The 20,905-nt window shown below is 30.7% G+C and overlaps 2 protein-coding genes across 4 annotated transcripts in view; one reads left to right on the top strand and one right to left on the bottom strand.

Moving 5' to 3' along the window:
* The first annotated feature begins 227 nt into the window (after positions 1-227).
* Positions 228-10,811, top strand: LOC132930998 (remodeling and spacing factor 1). The gene is given in 19 exon segments (XM_060997159.1): positions 228-517; positions 1,688-1,872; positions 1,946-2,142; positions 2,207-4,159; positions 4,161-4,828; positions 4,969-5,088; positions 5,169-5,282; positions 5,722-5,844; positions 5,942-6,043; positions 6,145-6,344; positions 6,413-6,555; positions 6,631-6,809; positions 6,902-7,071; positions 7,133-7,447; positions 7,510-7,742; positions 7,808-7,929; positions 8,025-8,251; positions 8,336-8,437; positions 8,518-10,811. Coding segments are annotated over 19 exon segments (6,384 nt in total). The 5' UTR covers positions 228-360; the 3' UTR covers positions 9,592-10,811.
* Positions 10,812-12,726: 1,915 nt separating this feature from the next.
* LOC132930999 (protein piccolo-like) overlaps positions 12,727-20,905 on the bottom strand; it is a 133,574-nt gene continuing 125,395 nt past the window's right edge. For all 3 annotated transcript variants that reach the window (XM_060997160.1, XM_060997162.1, XM_060997161.1), the window contains 3 exons: positions 16,903-17,069; positions 16,305-16,519; positions 12,727-14,416 (listed from right to left, as the gene is read on the bottom strand). In XM_060997160.1, the coding sequence (XP_060853143.1) occupies positions 13,776-14,416; positions 16,305-16,519; positions 16,903-17,069 (1,023 nt within the window). In that variant the 3' untranslated portion in view covers positions 12,727-13,775. The remainder of the gene's footprint in view (positions 14,417-16,304; positions 16,520-16,902; positions 17,070-20,905) is intronic.

Here is a 20,905-nt window from a genome sequence, read left to right as displayed (position 1 = left end):
GCCAATTGTGGACAATTGAAACGTGTTAGCATAACTAAATATTGCACTATATCAATTACAATATCAATATTATGCAACAAACAATAATAAATAATAATATTATTATTATTATTTGATTATTTAACAAGTAGTAAAAAAAGCATGAAGTATCTTGCGTGAAACTAGTAATTGTATCCATGGCAGCACTGTTTTTTTCCGGTTCAAAAAGTGGGATATCAAAATGGTGGCGGACGTATTTGTGATAGGTATTTTGTTTTGTTTTTTATTTATGTTTTGATTTTGGTTCGCGAAAATTCAAATTCCTTATTCAGAGTACCAAACAATGTAATTTCGTCATTCGTTGGATTGCCGAATCCTAAAATGACCGCTTCACCAGTGGCTGAGGCACAGGACGTGTGCGCATCGGATCCTAACTTTGCGGTTATATTTGCTTTCTGCGAACGGTTCGGAGACAGTTGTGGTGTTACTATTCCTACGTTCCAAGAGTTACAAGAAATGTTAGAAAAGACTACTGAAGGTAAACGCGATAATCTATTGTCACTAACTATCTTGTGCACACTGTTAAACGACGTTACATAATATATATACAAGTACAAACATTTCTCAATATATACAGTCCAACACTAGTTTTCGATTCATACACCGTACTACTCAATCAGATACTTAATTAGTTAATTCTATTCATTTAATCAAACACTTATATTATGTCAATGTTATCCATCAGACATACACATTATACACACCAATTGTTTATTAACTCGTCAACAATAAGTATTATGTATAAAATAATTCAATGTTAGCAATATTTAACTAGGCTATGTTAATTATACCTATTACTTTTTCCATTGAATTAAATAAAGTCAATGTGAACAACAACAAATGTAATTTTGTAATAAATTTATTTTAAACACTTCATAAATCAATAGTGGTTTTAATAACATTGACATTTGTGTTATTTACAAAATGTTTTATTAACTAGGTATATCATATATAAATATATATTATGTACATACAAATATATTATGTATAAATATTGATATTTACATTAAAAAATTGAACTTTAAGTTGATAAAATTTGGTATATTATTGATTTTTATGTAATTTGTGTGTTTATTCAAACAATTTATTAATATTGGCTAATGTTTTATGAGTATTTATTAACAATAATCGGAATAATTATTTCGTGTGTTTAGAGAAATTTTAGTAAAATTTTCCAATGTTTATAGTTTTACTTAATATGAAAATATACACAAAATCATAAGTTGATTAGTATGATAAGAAAATTTGTTATCAGTTTTAATTTTAAAATTAATTTATTAATTATAAATTATTTTGGGTACTAGATATTTTATGTAATATGGAAATATAATTAAAATTGTTATAATAAGTTGGTTATTAAGAAAATTAGATTGGGTGGATTTTTATTTAAATGCAGTGTAATCTGGTATATTTTTTTTTCTTAAAGGCTAAATGTACAGATTTATAAGTTAAAAAAAAGTATCGAATTAAAGATATTATGTAAATAATCTGAGTTATTAGAATTTCTAGCTCAAATAAAAATTATTTCCTTTAAACTTATTTGCCATTTGTATTATTGGTGATGAGTACTCAATTAATTTGATTTAGATATTAGATTTGAATTTCCCTTTTTAAAAGAAAATTACTTAACAGAAAATGATGTTTTTAGTTCCAGATGCATTAGTTGATTTGCATATAAAGTTATTGCGCAGAGTCAAAAAAAGTGTAAATGCAGATAAGTGGGAAAGAGCAGTTTTAAAATTTTGTCAAGAATATTCTATACCCGAATTTTGGGAATTAGAAAACTACGGATACAAAGGAATTTCCGTAAAACTAAAATTAAGGATTTTAAAAGTAATATATTTAATATATTAATGTAGTATTTAATTTTTTAATCTTTTAATATAATTTTTATTTTTTTCACAAGACTCTTTTTGAAGCACAATTTGACAGTAATGTTAAATTTAAGTCCGAAATAAATAAATTAGAAAGTTCTACACTTCATTCTCAACCGCTAGGCTGGGATAGATCAGGTGTAGCATATTGGGTGCAGTTTGATCGAGCATGTAATCTCCGAGTTTACAAAGAAGATATTGATGAAGATACTTGGGAAATTGTAGCAAAGTAAATTTTTTATTAATTTTTTATTTATATATTTATTCAAATTATATATTCTATATATTTTCAGAGATCGAAGCACTTTAGTTAATCTTATAAATGAATTATCTGGAGCAAAAGATAATACTCTCGATGATATTGAAGATAGTAATAGTATAGAAACTGGTTCAGAAGGTGAAAATGAATTACCCTCAAGTCTGAATCCTGAGAAACCCTCTCTTATTATTGAAAATAACAAAAAAGAATATAGTACTACAGAATCAACTAATGTTGAATTAGAAAAAAATGAATTAGATTCACAAGAAAATCCTCTTGATAAACCTATTAATTTCAAAAGAAAATTAAATGAAGATGACAATTTATCTAATAAATGTAATATTCCTATCGTTGGAGAAGAAATTGAAGAATCTGTGATGATTGTGAAAGGTGAAGGTTCTGGACAGGAATGTGATACTGGTAATCCTGATGAAACAAATACTCAAAATGATACATCAAAAATTGAAGATGTAAAAAAACCAAAATTATGGAGTATAGAAGCTATTTGTAGTTCATCTAAAGAAGTCAAAGAAGAAATTGTTTCTGTTCCTAAAACTGGTTTTTTTTTTGGTGATGATTCTGTACCATGTTTTAATAATGTTTCTAATGGAGAAGATTCTTGTATTGATGACAGTAAATTAAAAGTTGTCCAATCAAACAAAGATATCGAAGAATCGAAAAAAAATAAAATATCAGTTGAAGAACTTAATAAAAATATGAAAACCGATGAGGAATTATGTACAAATAAAAAGAATGATGAAGAAACAAATAAAAGTGAAAAATTGGATGAAGTTGATACTACAACATCACATAGCATTAAATCTCTAAATTTAGATGAATTTTCATGTAAAAATGTTTCAAAACAATCAGTTTTTAATATTAAAGTCCACGAAGAAGAAGTTCAGATCACAGAACGTAAAGCTAATGAAGTTTTTACAAAATCTGAAACTAGTATTAAACATAATACAACAAATGTTTATGGTTCAACATCATTTGATAGTTATAGTAAACCTCAAGAGTCTCAGATAAACAATATGACAGAAATTGTTGCACACAATAAAGATAAGCAACCACAAATCAGTAGCAAAATAAATACATATGATGCAGATCACAAGATTGAATGCAACAAAATTGAAGTTGATCAAACTAATGATCTACCTACAGATCTTACTAATTCTGATATTTTCACAAGTACAAAAGTAGAAGAACAAAAAAATCTGAGTGTGAAATTCAAAGAAAACCCAAAGTGCAATATTGATCAACACTTAGAAGAAAATAAAAAAGAGGAAATAGATCAACAACCAAAAATAGTAAGTGAACCTATTAAAACCAATACACTCGATAATAAAATACAATTAAATGAACAATTAACAACAAATAAAAGCAGTCAAAGTGATGAAGAAAAAATACTAGATAATAGATGTGAAACAATCAAAGCAAATGAATCATTTGCAAACACAGTTGGCCAATATGATGACATTAATGAACAACCAAGTTCTTATGTAGTTGAGCAAAAAGCATGCATATTAGATACATCAGTATCAAATTTAGCTGACCAGAGTACTATATCAGATGATCAAATATTGGAAAATAAATCCATTATTGATGATGAAAAACCAAATGATAATTTAGTTGAAGAAAATGAACCAGATAAACAAGTATCTGAACAAATTACTGATGATTTAGAAACTAGTGCTACTTATTCTAATAGTGATCTTAATAAACACACTAAAAGTGATAACTCAATAATAAATTCAATTGCTAGTAGTAGTAAAGCACATGATCAAACCTTAGCAGACAATGTCGATCAATGTCCTCAAATCCCTAAACAAGTTGACAATAATCAAAATACTAATAAATCTAAGAAAACATCACATAACATAAGTAATATTATTGACACTGATATGATTGTTAGCAATAGTGTTAAAGCAAATGAACAACCAATTAATTATATTAATACTGAAATTAAACAACTAGATCATTTAACAAAAGAAAAAAAAACCATTTGTTGTAAATATAGATTGTCCAAAAAATTTTAATAGTAAACATAGTTTAAATAATATTTTACAAAAATCGGACGATGTTAAAGAAATGTCGGAATGTCCTAACACTGACTCATCTAATGTTGATTTAGAAATAGACAAAATTGATTCAGTGAAATCTGAGGTCGAAATAAAAGAATTACATTTAACGAGTAAGAATGTTTTGAAAGATTTAACTGTACTAAAAGAAGATAAAATAATAGAAAATGAAAAAAATATTTCACCCATAATTTCGAGTGTACCAGAAAATCAAAAGGAGGAAGTCATTGATGTATTGACTAAAGAAATAAAAAGTGATAAGGATTATGAATTATCGACAATTTCTACAGAACAATATATAAACGATGAAATAAAACAGGGCAATTTAAATGTGAATTGTGATGAAACTATACAAAACAAAGATTTAAAAGAAAAAGAAAAATTATTTAAAATTGTAAATGATACTGATACTTGTGTTCATAATAAAGAAAAATTAAATTTAGAAGAATTGAAAAGAGCCCCATGTAAAAAAGACGACAACCTTGTGCATGATTTATCTGTACAAAATAGTACATTAAAAACAGAATCCCCAATGGAGATTAAAGAAGAAAGTGCTGTTGATAATTTACTCAGTGGTAAGATAAATATTTAGTTATTTATATTTTTTTAATAGAAATTATTTATATTTATGTGTGTAAAATTTATATCAAAATTTTAAATTTACCATTTTATATTTGTTACTTTACTATATTTTTACTCAAATGTCTTTTATTAGATAAAAATGTCATCAACAAATCAATAAAAAATGATAAGAATTTAGAAAACAAAGAAAAAGAAACTAATTTTGATAAAGATGTAATAAATCAAAATCTCAAAATAGAAATTAACTCTGAAGGTAGTTAAACATAGAAATAAAATTAGTTATCACAATCTAAAAATTAATGATGAAATAATGCATATTTAAAATTATTTAAGATGATGAGGAAAATATATTAAAATCTTCTAATGAGCAAATTGATACTTCTCCTGTTCAAGAGGGTACATGTGAAAATTCTGATGAAACTAACCAAGAAACATTTAATAAAAGTCGTAAGTATTGATTTAGTTTTATAATTATTACAATTTTTAGGTTTTGAATATATTATTATTATTTTTATTTTTCTTTAGACATTTCTTTAAACAATTAAAAAGTTCCAAGGAGAGTTATTAATTATTATTAATTATAAATTAAATGTAACTAGTTCTTTGATAGCTTGTTTTTCAGCCATTTTCAAACTTAGAGATAAATTGCTGGAAACTACGAAATGTCTATCTAAAACCAATTTTTGAATGTGATAATTTATCCTTTCTTTCAAATTTATAGCATTAATAATTTATCACTATTGTGTATAAACGCACTAGTTACAGCCTGATTTCAGTTCTTCAACTTATTTTTTTATTGTTTTGAATGACTGTCTATTACATAATAATTAATAAATATTATTTTATTTACATGAATATAATGAGTATTTTGCTTTTATCATTTCAGCTAAAGAAGAGTTTGATTATAGCGTAGTTGTAGATCAAACCTTTGAAGAAGATAATAAAAGTGATGAAGAGGAAGTAGCCGAAGAAACACCAAAAAAGAAAGGGAGACCTGGACGGAAAAAGGGTAAATATTTATTAAGATAAATTTTCTTTCATTCTTTAGTTATATAAGGTTAATTTAATTTTTATTTAAAACTGCTATTGTAATATTTTTATACTAGGAAAAAGAGGAAGGGCTAAAAAAGTTACTACGGTCAAGCAAGAAAATAAAAGCATTACAGAAGAAAAAGTAAAACGACCATACAAACCTCGTCAAAAGAAAGGTATGTTTTATTTTTTTTTTCACATCAAAATAATCTATAGTTTATTATAACAATCACTTAATTTTGGAATTGTATTAAAACATAAATTTGTATCTCAATAGTTGTCACTATATCAGAAGAAGTGACAGTGTTTCCAGAACCAGCTGGTGATGACAATGTGCGTAGATCAAGGCGTATTGCTGAAATAAAGATAAAAGAACAATTTATTCCTGCTACACAATATGATGATATTGATATACCATTAAAGAGTCCAAAGAAAAAAGATAAAGGTGGAAAGAAAGGGTCAACATCTTCCAAAAAAGTATATTAATTTATATAAGTGTATACCAACTTTATATTTTATGCTAAAAATGTATTTATCTCATTTAGTTGGAAAATGCAGAAGAATCTGATGACGAAGACGAAGAAGACCCTATATCTAAAAAATTCAAAAAGAAAAGAAGGAAAGGAAAAGCTGATTCTTTGAAGAAAATCAATATGGTAAATCCTTGGAATGTTGATTCTGAATCTAGGTATGTGAATATTTTTATATTAAATTATTGGATCAACATTTTTGTTGTTTATAAAATCATTTACAATATTTGCAGTTCTTCCGAAAACAATATAGAATTATTTGAAGATTATGATCATGAAGAAGAGGAAGAAATTCCTAGACCTGGAATTGAGCCTAACATTTCAGACCATGAGTTTTCTCCTGAATCAGATATTAATGACGAAGATGAAGAGTATTTGCCTGAAAAAAGAGCGCGAACTGCTCATAAAAAAGGTTTTTATGAATATTATGTATTATAAATTAATATGCAGACTGTTTCTTATAAAACAAAGCTGAATGATATATATTTTTTTAATTTTGAACAGATGAAGGAGAACCATTAAAAGACGATATGTGTCAAAAATGTAACAAAAGTGATCAACCTGAATGGATTTTGTTGTGTGATACATGTAATCAAGGATGGCATGCGTCTTGTCTCCGCCCTCCACTTATGGTGATTCCTGATGGTGACTGGTATTGTCCACCATGTCGTCATGTTAGTATATTTATATTCCCTAACTACTTTTACTACTTTTCAACATCTAATTGTTTTATAGCAATCTCTATTGAATGCATTAAAAGAAACTTTAAAAAAATATGATGGGGAATCTAAAAAACGAGAAAATGAAGAATTGAGACGTAAACGGTTGGCATATGTTGGAATAAGTCTTCAAAATGTTATATCATCAAAAACAGAAGAAGTTAAATCCGATAAATCACCTGTAGTACATCAGTCTTCTGAAGATGATGAAGAAGAATCAGAATCAGAAGATTATGATTCAGAACCGTTGTATACTTTAAGAGCTAGGCGACAAGCTAATGTCAGTTACCGTTTCAATGATTATGATGATATGATCAATGAAGCAATTTTAGTAAGAACTTGTTTAATAAAAATAAAAGTTTTCTATAATACTTATTATTTTAATATTTTTAGGAAGAGACTGGTGTTGATGAATCTGCCGCAAAAAAATTTGCTGAATTGAAAACTGACAAAAATGATAATGATGAAAACAATGACTCTGATAACGATGAAAATGATAAGGATAGAGAGGATTCACCAATAGCTCCTGCTCTGTTGCATTTGAGGGGGCGAAAAAAATCAAAAAAGCTCACCAACCTAGATATCAGTTCAGACGATGGTTCAGACGAAGACTTCAAAGGACCTTCGTATGTCCAATATTAAAATTTAATTAATATCTGTTTATAAAGGAAAAGATGTTTGTAAATTTTAGAGATGGGGACGATGATTACGAGGAAGATCTGAGCGAGTATAGTGACGATTCTGTCAAAAGACGGCCACAGCCAACTAGACGGTCTGTGCGGAACCGCAAAAATGTAGTTGACCCCGATTTTAGTAAGCAATAAAATATTAAACATGTCATTATTATAAACTACTGGTGAGTGATTAATATTATACATTATAACCATGTTTCAACTTTGTTAATGTAGTCAATGACGATTCGAGTGAAGAAAGTGATCAACGTTCCAAAAAAAAAAGATCGAGACCTTGGTCAGATTCATCGAATAGTGAAGAAGAGGACTTAACATGGGGCAAAAGAAAAAAAAAACGTACTAACGCCTACTCTTCTTCGTCATTATCATCCAAACCAGCCGCCAAAGGGTCTAAAAGAAAACGCAGTGAAAATAATGGTGCTAGAAAATTTAAAAAATCTACGGTTGGTACATATTATATTATAATATAAATAATAAATGTGCAATTTGTTTTTGGAAGAAATTTTTAGAAATTTTTTTGTACTTAGATCAAGTTTGGTATGAATTCGGATTCAGACTCAGACGGCCAACCCAAAAGAAGGACAAGAGGACGACAGATAACTTACGCTGAATCCGACGATTCTGAAGAGGTAAAATTTTATTATAATATATAATATAATTATTGGTAAACAATAGTGGATAATACTATAATGAAACAACTTTTCTTTAGGAAGTCCAAACGAAAAAGCGTAAAGTAGCAAGTGACGAAGAAGACGAATACGTATTGAACGACGAAGAATTAGAAGTCGAGAACGAAGACCATACCTTGGAAGTGGAAGAAGACGATGCGGTGGCCAGTAATGAAGAGGAGAAGGACGACGATGACGTTGGTGAAGATGAAGCTGTAGACGAGGAAGAAGAGGACGAGGACGAAGAGGAAGAAGTTGACACAAAACCGGCGAAAGCCTTATCGGTTCCGGCTCCGAGTAACGTCGCGAAACTTCCGCCGCCGCCTGCCGTTGTACAATCTGTGATCAGGGAACCGGCGTCATCATCGTCATCTGATCTTCCGGTCGCCGAACCACATCACAACCCACACCCACGACTGTTGCCTGCACCGGCCGTTGTCCAGCGACTAGACAAACAAGAGCCGCCGTCCGCCGTGGACCCGGCACACGGATCTCCGGACAAGCGCAAACGGCCCCAGCACCAGCCGAAAAAGTGTCCGTCGCCCAACCCTCTGGTGGATTACGGGGGAGGTGCCGGTTACCCTTACGCGCCGGACGCCACCAAAGTGACGGTGTCCACCGTCGTCCCGCCGTCACCCGCATTCGTCAGACCGCCCGTGACCGTGCCCGGGGCCGCGGGGGTGTTCAAGACCATGGTGCCGCGATCCGCCGGCGACGTTGGTTTTTCCGCCGTGCCCGTCCCGTACCGGACGGCGGTCAATAAGATGACCGGGCCGGCCGCCTACCTGCCGCCGCCGCAGCCTCAGGTGCAACAGATATACCAGGCGCCAACGTCGACGCCGCCGCCACCGCCACAGCCGTCGTCGACCAATTACTCGCCGTATCCGATCGATTACGCTGCGGCCGGTGCGTCACTTCCGCCTCCGCCACCATTGATACCGTTCCGAAACGTGGTCGTAGCTCCGCCGCCGCTGCACGAACACACTCTGCTGCCCGGTGCGGCACACCAACAGCCACCGCCGCCGCAGCAGTCGGCCGTGGCTGGCGGGGACAGCGAATTCGGCGGGCTCGTTTCATATTTTTCCAGTCAACAAGAAGACGATTTTGACACATGATGATCTCGTCCATTCTCCGCCACCATTATTATTATTATTATTATTATTATTATTATTGTAATTATTTTCTGTTTGTTTCCTCTATCCCGCCGACAACTTATCGTATCCGTTCTAGTTTTGTAAACATGGCTGCTTATATGTTGTTTTTATCGTTCGTTTGCAATTCTTTCATAATTTCGATTTTATTTTACCGTAACGTAGAATTTTCCGTTCGAGTCAAAATAAATAACTCTTAAGGCAATATTAATGTGGTTGTACGCGAAGTTTGTCAGTCGTCAGTAGTAGGGTAAACCAACAACGCATACAAAGACATTAAATTACTACTATCTACTAATTTTAATTACTTCATCACAATCAAAATCGGTCATTATATCGTTAAATCACGTATCAAGAAGTAAACCCAAAGAATATTCACTATAGACTGTCAATTAGGCTGGCTCTTTCTATTTTTTCTAATTTCATCTTGTATTTTAATTTTAATTGAGAAACAAATTATTACCTTACTTATTAAACGAGGCCATAATATGAATGTATAATTGATAAGAGCCAATTATGTTAAAAATAAAGATCTGAGAGTATATTATAACGAACAATTTATTTTGTACCAATTTTGTTTAAGTTAAATATTTGATAATATTATGTTTGTTTTTTTTTTTGAACATTATTTATTTACTAAAATTACCAAAACACGATTTATAACTATGCTATCGTTAGAATATTTAAAAACTAAATTTATTTATGTAACTTTTAGCCTAATAGTAAATGTTAATTTTATTTATTTAATATTTGAATTGCCCCACCACTGATAACCCACATTTTAAAAAAATCGCAGAAAAGAACTCGTGTGTAATATTTAATGTACAAATATACATTTTAAAATAACTATTAACGTTTATTTAAGTTGTAGTGAAAATATTCTGATTGATTTTTTATATTTGTCAATAAGCTGAATGTTATTTGTACGAAAATTGTACAATTTTACTTTCATAATTTTAATACATTATAGATTTTTATTTAATTGATATATTATATCACACATTAACATAAAATGTTTAATTTTACATTTGTTTTGAATGAACAAAGAAATAATTTATAAGTTTTAGTGTTGTATAAAATCATATAATTATTTATTAAGATTTGTGAGTTATACTTTTAGACCATAAATATTTTATTTGTAAGTAGGAGGTATATAGATATATATATATATAATTTATTTCAAATTTTTGTTAGTATTTATTTCCATATGAACATGTTTTTCAGGTTTGAACTTTGAACTATCTGATTATAACGTCATGTAAACTGTAAAGTTTAGTGTATGCATACAATTATCTTCTAACTATCGGCTAACACAATCACGGACATAATTTAATAAATTTAATATCAATTGAAAGAATAATTTAAAAACAGTTTCGATTGAAGAGCAATAAGAACATTTATTTAAAATAATTTCCAATTGTTGTAAATGTCTGTGGAAATGATTTCCAAGACTTCAAGAACGTATCAATTTGGGAAATAAATGATCCAGAAGAATTGGCAATTAGGTTGTAGGAAGGGATTTTAGACCTCATCCAGTACCTATATGTCAAAACTCGGCCATTAAGTTCAAGGAATTGAAGTCTCTCCAGGGTCCTATAAACGCCCTGTTTATATAATACAAGAATTATAAAACAAATGTTCTTTTCAAAAATGGTATTTTCGTAAAAACAAAATCAGTCATAATCTTACGACTAAGTTTTATAGAGATTAAAAGCAATAACTGATCAATGATCATCTAACTTATAGCACATTTTTGTATTGGTTCAAATCAAATATTTTCAATAGATCCCAAAAGATTAGAATTAATAGTACTATAAGTGATCCATAATAATACAATAGGTAGTTAAGTATGGTTACCTCGAGGTAAACTGGTAGGTCCTACATAATTTTCAATTCATGAAGATGTCTTTTTAATTTAAATCAAAAGATAAAATATTAGTATGTACGTATAATGCTGTGTTATTGAATATTTTTAGAAGAAGGTAATAAATTGGATTCTGGTGGAAAAGAAAATAGTACCTTACATAGGTCTTATCAAAGTTCAATAAAAGGTATACTAAAAATAGTTTAATTCTATATAAATCAGTCTTTATTCTTTTTACGTTGTCTATTCAGAACACAATGGAGTCCAGAAAAAAATAATATTTAAACTAAATAGTAATAAACGTAAGCAAAAATAAATATAGTTGATGTATCATGTATAGAAATTGATTTTATATAGTTAAAATAAACTCAATCAAATATTTATTATTTATTTTATATTTTTAAGTAAATATTCAACAGTGAGTAGGATCATCTGTTGATTGTTGTTTAGTTATTAAGCATTTATTTGCTCTTCACAGAAATCGAGCTCAGTTGTCACACCATATAATACCATATCATATGACCTTTAAACATCTTACTTTTTGTTTATGTATTTTAAATTTAAAAGTTTTTCAAGTCACATTTTTCTTTAAATTGCTGCAGTGTTTTTATAATTGTATAATATGAATATTGAATATATTAATAATTGTTATAATATGTGGTGTATATTCTCATTTGTTTTATTGTCGATAGATGTCTAGTGATTATGCCATAGTCAATTGTAATAACATTACGTACATTAATTACCAGTATTCAATTTTCACGAGATTTTATTAATTTCATTTCATTACTTATTTGTGATGAACACTGAAGAAGTGTAAAACAAAATTAAACTATAATTATATTTTATGAATTTTCCATGTTTCACATCATAGCATAATATGTTCATTTACAATCTAAATCAATTAAATCGAAAATGTTAAACAATTTATCAGTTAAGTTCAAACTCAATTAAAATGGTATGTTTTCCAAGAACTTTTCTATTTTGTCATAGACATATTATACATAAATCATTAATATACATTACACGTGGATGTGATACCTACATAATATTGAAAACTTAAAAATCAAATTATCAGTCCCCCATGAGTCGTCTCCAAACTAATGAAAAAGCCAAAAAAGGATTAAATGGTCATAGAATGACAGTAGTTTGGTTTACCTGCTACACTCGTCGACTAGGATAACACATAAAGTCCATATGGCAATAGTGAATAGATAAGCACAGAAATACAACTATTAGAAACAGAAAAAAATTGTATTTATAAACTATGTACAACTGCTGTTCTTTAATTAATTTATATATAATTAAAATTACTTAATTATAACTATAAACATGAATATACGATTTAGACAATTATACATAGAGATTTTGTTTTTTTTTTAAATTACATACAAAATTGAATATTTATAATATTGTGTATAAACACACGCACAAACATTATGTAAGTATATATATTATATTAAATTTAACTATTTTAGGCATAATTTTGTTTTGTAGATAATTAAACACGCCAAAATAAAGTATAGAACACCTATCTAAACATCACAATACACCAAAAAAAGAATGTTTAATACGATAAATATATATATATTATATTAAATTGTATACATTATAGAAACAAAATGAGCTAAGAATTGTAATAATTACAAGCGAATAAGTCGCGTTTTAAATTCATTTAAATTGCTAAAAAAAAGATATAATAAAATAATAATCATAGTAATAATAATAAAATAATTGTATAATAAAATTGCACGTAATATATATATTAGCACATGGAAAAAAATACCAAACAAAACAGCTGTTAAAAAAAAAGTAAATATTATATTTTTATACAATATAATAATAATAATAATAATAATAAACATTAATTAAAACTTAATGTAAACATTAACAAAGAGGTATACCAAAATCATTTAAAATAACAAAATTATAATTTTTTTTTTTTAAATAATACTAAACACGTCTGCTGGTTCGGTTGATGTGTCCAATTTTAAAAAACTAACCAACCAAAACATAAATTGTCAATCTTTTTCAACTTGTTCAAAATGCGTCATAAGAAATAAAAAAAAACAGTTGGGTAACTTATTTAAGTACAAAAAGAAATGTTGCTTAAACATAAAATCGAAAAATATGTCAAATGGCAATTCCTAAACTTAGTAGTAGAAAAAAAAATAATAATAATAAAAACAACAACATAACACGGTAACTCGTCCTGTGTGTGTGTGCGCACGGCCGCCTATTGATGATGATGATGATTATGATGATGGTAATTCTGACGACGACGTCAACTCACTGTGTACACGTCCACGCCCAACAGCTGTTTGAGTTTGCGGTCGTAACGGACGAAGAGTATTTGTTCGTCACCGGATGTCGATGTGGAGGAGGAGGATACGGCGGAGGTAGTATTTGCGGTAGTAGTAGTATTCGTAGTGGCGGCCGCGGTGGAGATTGTGGTGGCTGTGGAGGAAGTGGACACGACTGCGGAGGCCGATGTGGACGACGTAGACGAGGCTTGCTTCGCGGCTAAAGAGTCGTTGTCGTCTTTGGGCGGACGTTCGGCGGCGCCAGATTTACTGGCTGCGGTGGCGGACGGCACCGCGACTGGTTGTCGGCCCAACGATTTCCGGAGCACCGCGCGCTCTTTGAACCGGTCCGCCGGAACTGCCGTCACGGCGTTTTCGTCGTCCAACAGTTTGACGAGCGCGTCGGCCGTCTTCACGGACAGCGCCGTCGAAACGTCCGCGAACAGCACCCAATCGTCGTCGTCCGTCCGATCTTCAGCACTCTCGTAGGATGGCAGTTTGTAAACGTCCGGCAACGATTGGTCGGCGAATTCGAATTCGAACGACGGACCGTCATCGGTCGGCGCCGGTGACGGGGCCGGCGGCAGACACCATAGCAGTCGATCTACGTCCTCTGGTTCACCTGTAAAAAGCACGCCACATGGGCAACAGGTATTGGATTAGATAAATATGCTATTTGACTGCGCGATTATAGGTTGGATAACGTAAGTGTGACTTGTATGGATATTATCCACGGGGCATCTATACGAGGGTATTTGTAGATAATTTAATTTTAAAATCGTGATATTGTTTTTATTTTTGACATAATTGATGTAAACACATACAGACAAATGAAATAATCTCTCTTTAAGAAAGCTCGAGTTGGGTTATAACGTATAATAATATTTTACACAATATATGTATAACTCGTTTAAAATTAATACATCAGTACTCTTATACTTTAATAATATGTATATCTTTGAAGTTTATTATATGTTAATTAAACTCTAATATTGAAAACATTAAATTGGTTTTGTTGAACGTAAATTTGCTATACGAGTATATTATTGTACACTTTGTAAGACGGAGACAAAACATACGGGTTCGGCATCATTTTAAAAGTAAAAAGTAAAAGCCTTGAAGCAAATCTACAGGAAAATACCTTCTATAACAGAATACGTAAGATTTTCTTTCCGCGTCCCAATAAGGTTCTACTAATAATCAGAACACAGATGTATACATGGAGATTTTTATAACGCGGGACACTATGATAATACCTTAATAAAATAAATCTCAAACAACTTTTATATTTTAGAAGAAAAAACCTGATTGCCTTTAAATGATTCAAAGTACTTGGTAGAGCATTAAAAAAAACTCAAATAAAACTGTTTACAGTACATAATTTTTCTTTATCATATTAGTAGTTTTTGTTTTTTTTAAAAGGCTACTATTTAATTTAATTTCATAATATATCGGAAGTAGTTTATTTTTCTGAAAATGTTGATGTATTAACTGTATAAATAATAAACATAAGATATTGAAATCATCACAAGTTAAATGAACAGAGAAGTGGAGCAAACATAATGCTTTCTACCCACCACTCATTTATATTATATAGATTATAGACTATAAACGTTTATAAATGTTAAGTAATATAATGTCTCTCTGTTCAATATTTAGAAATCAAAGTTTCTAGAAAACGATGCTTCAGAATATGAAATTCAGAATAAATATTGTTATACTAAAATAGTATTTTTTAATGTAAATATTTGAAATTATTGTTCAAACACATCACTTTATTTAGTTTATTTTTTTTTATCGACTGTTGTCTACCTATGACGCGCAACGCTCGGAGAATACCTTTTAATTAAAAGACAAAAGCCAAGAATATTAAAGAAATTGAATTTTAAATATTTAATACTGAAAGAAGTATATGGTGCAACATTTTTAAATGGAGATACAATCTTTATGTACATGAAGAAATTTAAATGACTGCTCCGCGTAACATTCAGGTCCCTTTTCCTGTTTTAGACGCGTATTATGAAAATATGTTCCATCATACACATACATAAAGTTTGTAATACATGTCTAAATGTCTTTTGCAAGTGGATTGTGTTAGAAAGTATTTTTTGAGATAAAACGTTACAACAAAGTTTTGAGAACTTGTTGCTAATTGCTATAATATTCTATACGCGTGACATAAACACAACAGGTACATGTCATATGATATCACGTTCAAGTCTACATCAGTACGTCACTATATTATACATAGACACTATTACATTTAGAACCAAATGTACATATATGTGTATTGTAATATATAATTATGTGATGTATGAAATGGCTATTTCAAATTTAAACGTAAAAACTCAACGAGATAATGAGATAATATGTAATTATAATGTATAACATCGGTCAGCTGTTTATATTTGTACGAAATATGGGCCATAATAGCTATGCAATAGGTAGAGGTGGTATATATAGATACACCAACTATGGTTAGGTCAGGTTATACACTATATAATACTTACGGGTCAGTGTAGAGTCATCAAAATTCCACACGGACGCGCTACCATAACCTTGGACGTCGTTGACATGATGTTCCAGTAGCATTCTGGTCTGTTTGTCCGTGGCTAAAGACAGTGGCGACTGTCCCGAGTACGTAGCCAAATGCGGGTCGGCACCATAACTGAGTAACAAACGTACCAGGTGCACGTCTCCATTTTCTACAGCTTCGTGTAGAGGCCTGAAAAAAAATGATAAATTTACTTTAGAAATAAATGATACAATTCGAGTATTAACCCTAACACTGAACATAAGGGTAAAAGAGAGCACTATCTTATGTACATACGCAATCATCAGTTTCATAATATGCATAGGTAATAAAATATTATATAACGATTAAATAATAAAAAATATTGTAGAAACAAATTTGACTGTGGTTCAAAAGTTTGGCTTTTTAACAAGTCATTGAATAAAACGTAATACAAATTTAAATTAAGTATAATTAATGAATATATGTATATATATATATATATACAATATACACACATCACAGCATTATATTAAAGCGTTGATAACAAAATATACTCTATATATAAATATACATATCATATTATAGGTACTGACCGTATGCCTCCTTGAGCGCTGGCGCTGACATCTGCCCCGAACAGAAGCAACAACTTGGCAATGTGATAATGGCCCTGTGAACACGCTTCGTGTAACGGCGTGTACCCCGCGTTGTCAGCCACCGATGGAGCGTACTCAAGTTTTTCCATGCAATAACCCACGACGTCCTTTAAACAAAACACAAAAATATAAGACACATTGTCATAAAACACGCCGACAATCGAATCCTAAAACAATCGGTCGATTAATATAATAATCTAAAGTATATATATATTATAAGCCCTTATTGTAGTATGTCTAGAAAGTTTGTAAATGTTCCTTTTATATATATATATATATATGTATTATATTGTATGTTCGTTCGTATAGGTATATAACAAGTTTCTAAACTTTCTAGACACGCCACATGCACGCACACGATCGAAGTTTTTTTTATTATTTTTTATATCTATACCTAACGTTATTCTTAATCTTAATAATTAATAATAATAATAATAATAACTACAACAATTGCGATCCGCGATGTATTTTACGTACATACGTCATAACTCATATTATATTAAATTGGAGTATTTCTACTGCGCGTATACAGCTACAAGTGACTAGTGGGGAGTCAATATACCCATAATATTATAATGCATTATATTATATGAAGGCCGATCGATCGGTTTGTCGAGTGCTCGAGAGCGTAATAATAACACGGCACGCGTCTTGAAAAATAATAATAAAAATGCATAAACACGACTTTTATATACGCAGGTGCTACATAGTTGTTATAGTTGAGCGGTTGAATCGCAGGGCCAAAGGTTCGAGGTATCGCAAGTAAACATTATGGCTCCTTTGTTTTACCAGTAGGTACCCATATTGGTATACCTTAATCTAATGCTAGTACAGTCAAAGTTTAAGTGTTTCGTGTGATACAATTTAACAGTGAACTTTGTATATTGAGCAATGAAATAGTCAATTTTCAAATTACATATTATGTTCAAATATTTGTGATGTTTTATAAATACGAAAAAAGTACCATCCCGATTACTGTCACAAAATGGAATAAAGGAAAAGAAATTCATAAATTATCTGCGAAGCGACGGGCTCTATAGTTCTATACTATGACATATATTTAATATGCATATGGTAATAACTAATAAGTAACGATGGATGAGAATATGTAGGATCAAAATTTAGATTTTAAAAACAATTTCACTGGGTCGACTTCATGCGTAACAGTATAATGACGGTAAATTATAATTTATAATCATACATTCATACTGCCGCCGGAACGACAGTTTTCGTCGAATTTATCATGAGCACTCGTAGCGCACCACTGCAGCCATCGACGATCGCCGTGAAACACGTATATTATAATATACTACACAATAATATAATATTATATCGGAAAAGTTGTGTGGTGCGCTTGTCCCAAGGGCAGACGCGGGCGAGGTGCGCGTGTACATCGTCATGTTTAATATTATTATAATCGTGTCATCATAATAGCGTGTCGCGCGAAAATCGTTTCTGGACGAGTTTGTCGGCGGGGGTCGGAGAGAGGTTTGCACCATCGCGAGGTCGTGAATGCACACGTCATCGGTAGAACTATCGAACTTTGTTCGACGTGTGTGTGTGGGTTCTCGACAATTTTAATTTTTTTTTACTAATTTTGATAAAAAAAAATCATATAATTATAATTAAAATGGAGTAAAAATAAAGCACTCAAATATACAGAGCGATTCACCAAGTATGCTCACTATATGAATTTATTCAAATCCTAAATTTTTAAGTATGAGCCTAATGCCAGTATTTTAAAATACTTTTCTATACCATTTCAAAATTATTTCTTATTCAAATGAGAAGCAATCTTTTTTTTCAAATGTCGATTGAAATTTTAGTCAGATGTTTTTAAGTTATCAAAATAGATATAAGTACTATTGATAATGATTTTTAAACAGTTTTACAAAAATATAAAATAGGTATAGATAGGTACAAATAACATTTCATCTAGATTTATTATACACTTATATAAAGTCGTCTGTTTCACAATTTCTGGGGTAAAGGTCAATTTTCAAATTGCTATGGCCATAAGTCATTCTTTTTAAGTAATAAAAAGAATTAAAAGAATCAAATTATGTTTAAAAATATTTTAAGTATAAGTAATTCTTACAAATTCCAAAAATTAGAAGTTGAATAAATACATTAATAAAGGAAAAATGGGGGTAGCATTCCCGGTGATTCACCCTGTATATATTATTTACGAGAGATATATTGCGTCGCAACTATTCCGCAGCGCGTGGTATACGAGTAAATAATAAATTATATTATTATATTAGCGAACGCGAAGAGCTGTTGGTGGCGAGGAGAGGAAAGCGTTACGACCGTATATAATAACGGTATCTCCTCCTCCTACCATTGCATTATATACATACATAATATAATATATATATAATATGCGCGTGCCTTGGAGACTGTTACGTTGAGTGTCGTTCGGCTTCGGTTTTTCTCTCACTTTTTTTTATGTTTACACGCGATGTAAATAATGCGAATAACTTGCGTAGTGTACGGTACTATAGTAGAAATATAATACAATTTAATTAAGCGCATCAAGTTCTAAACAATGTTATCGAAAAATAGAGGTCGGCAAGTTATACAATATTATATATTATTATAATATTGGTCGTGTAGTACCGCGTTGATACAAGCAATAGCAGTATATCGAAAAATTGTTGATTCACCAACATACATCGTATTATATTTATTCTGGTGTAGACCACTATAATAAGTCTGATAACAATATGACTACTTTAAGAGTGGTTAACCGCTATTTTTTCAGTAAGAGAATAAATTATTTATAAAAACGAAAAACAAAACTCTCGTGTGAAAATGAAATAATTTATTTTATTTTCAAGAATATAGAGAAATATATAGTACAGGACCACGTGTGCTTCGTGCATATGAATGAATTATTTGTTAATTCGTTTATAGTATTTTAATTTATATCAAAAAGTCATACGTTAATATGTACATAAACGTAACATATATATTTACACAAATTGTAAGGATTGATATGGTGATGCATTTGATATTTTAAGGACGATATTGACAGTTAAAATATTTTAAACGTTGATGTGTTATATTAAAGGTGTATTAAATATTAGAGTATTTTAAGATTAAAGACTTATCAGTTGTTAGGTTGACCTATCCGGCTAAATTGAGGCGACCTGCAAGTCCTCGGCTACTCAATGTAACTCAAAAATTTAAGTACAAGTAATTTAGTGCGTAGTAACAATAAACTACAGTTTTAGACATTTAGTACACCACAGCCATATGCAGAAAAATAACATAGGTAGGTACAGATTTTGTTTATACCGGCGTTACCACTTTCTAATATTGCAGTATAAAAACCGCACGAACAAACGGTTCGCGTTTTCACTATTCACAAGTACCTTCATACAACTGTGACAACAATAATCAGCGATGGAACGCAAAAACATTACCGAAAATATAGTGCGCTACTACTTGTATATTATATTATTATAATATAGCACGTTAACGCTACGATATTTTGAACGGTATACCGCAGCCGTGTAATAAATATTATTATACACTCGCGGTATACTGCCCGACCACTATGGAAAAACGAAAAGAAAAACACGCGAGCATATTAAGCTGCACCGGACGGGACGAGGAATTATTGGCCGATAAATCATCGTTGTTGTGGTCGACGACGTGATCGATTCGTTTCGATTCTCTCCCCCTTCCACCCCACCGATCCTGTGAACTCGCAAATCGGACATAAATCACGTACAATAATACAATATGTACTTATGTGTATATACATAATAATAATAACGATGAAACTCAACCAATATACAACGGTGGCGTTCCGACCGAGTGCATAATATTATTATTGTTGTTGTTGTAATAATAATATCATCATCGTTTGTGTTATATTTTACGAACGAATACACACACTATAACAACCCCATTGTATTTATATTCGCGCATCATA

The sequence above is a fragment of the Rhopalosiphum padi genome, chromosome 4, assembly GCF_020882245.1.
Source record: "Rhopalosiphum padi isolate XX-2018 chromosome 4, ASM2088224v1, whole genome shotgun sequence".
Lineage (NCBI taxonomy): Eukaryota > Metazoa > Arthropoda > Insecta > Hemiptera > Aphididae > Rhopalosiphum > Rhopalosiphum padi.
The sequence above is the reverse complement of the archived record's forward strand: the minus strand, read 5'-3'. Positions and strand labels throughout refer to the sequence as shown.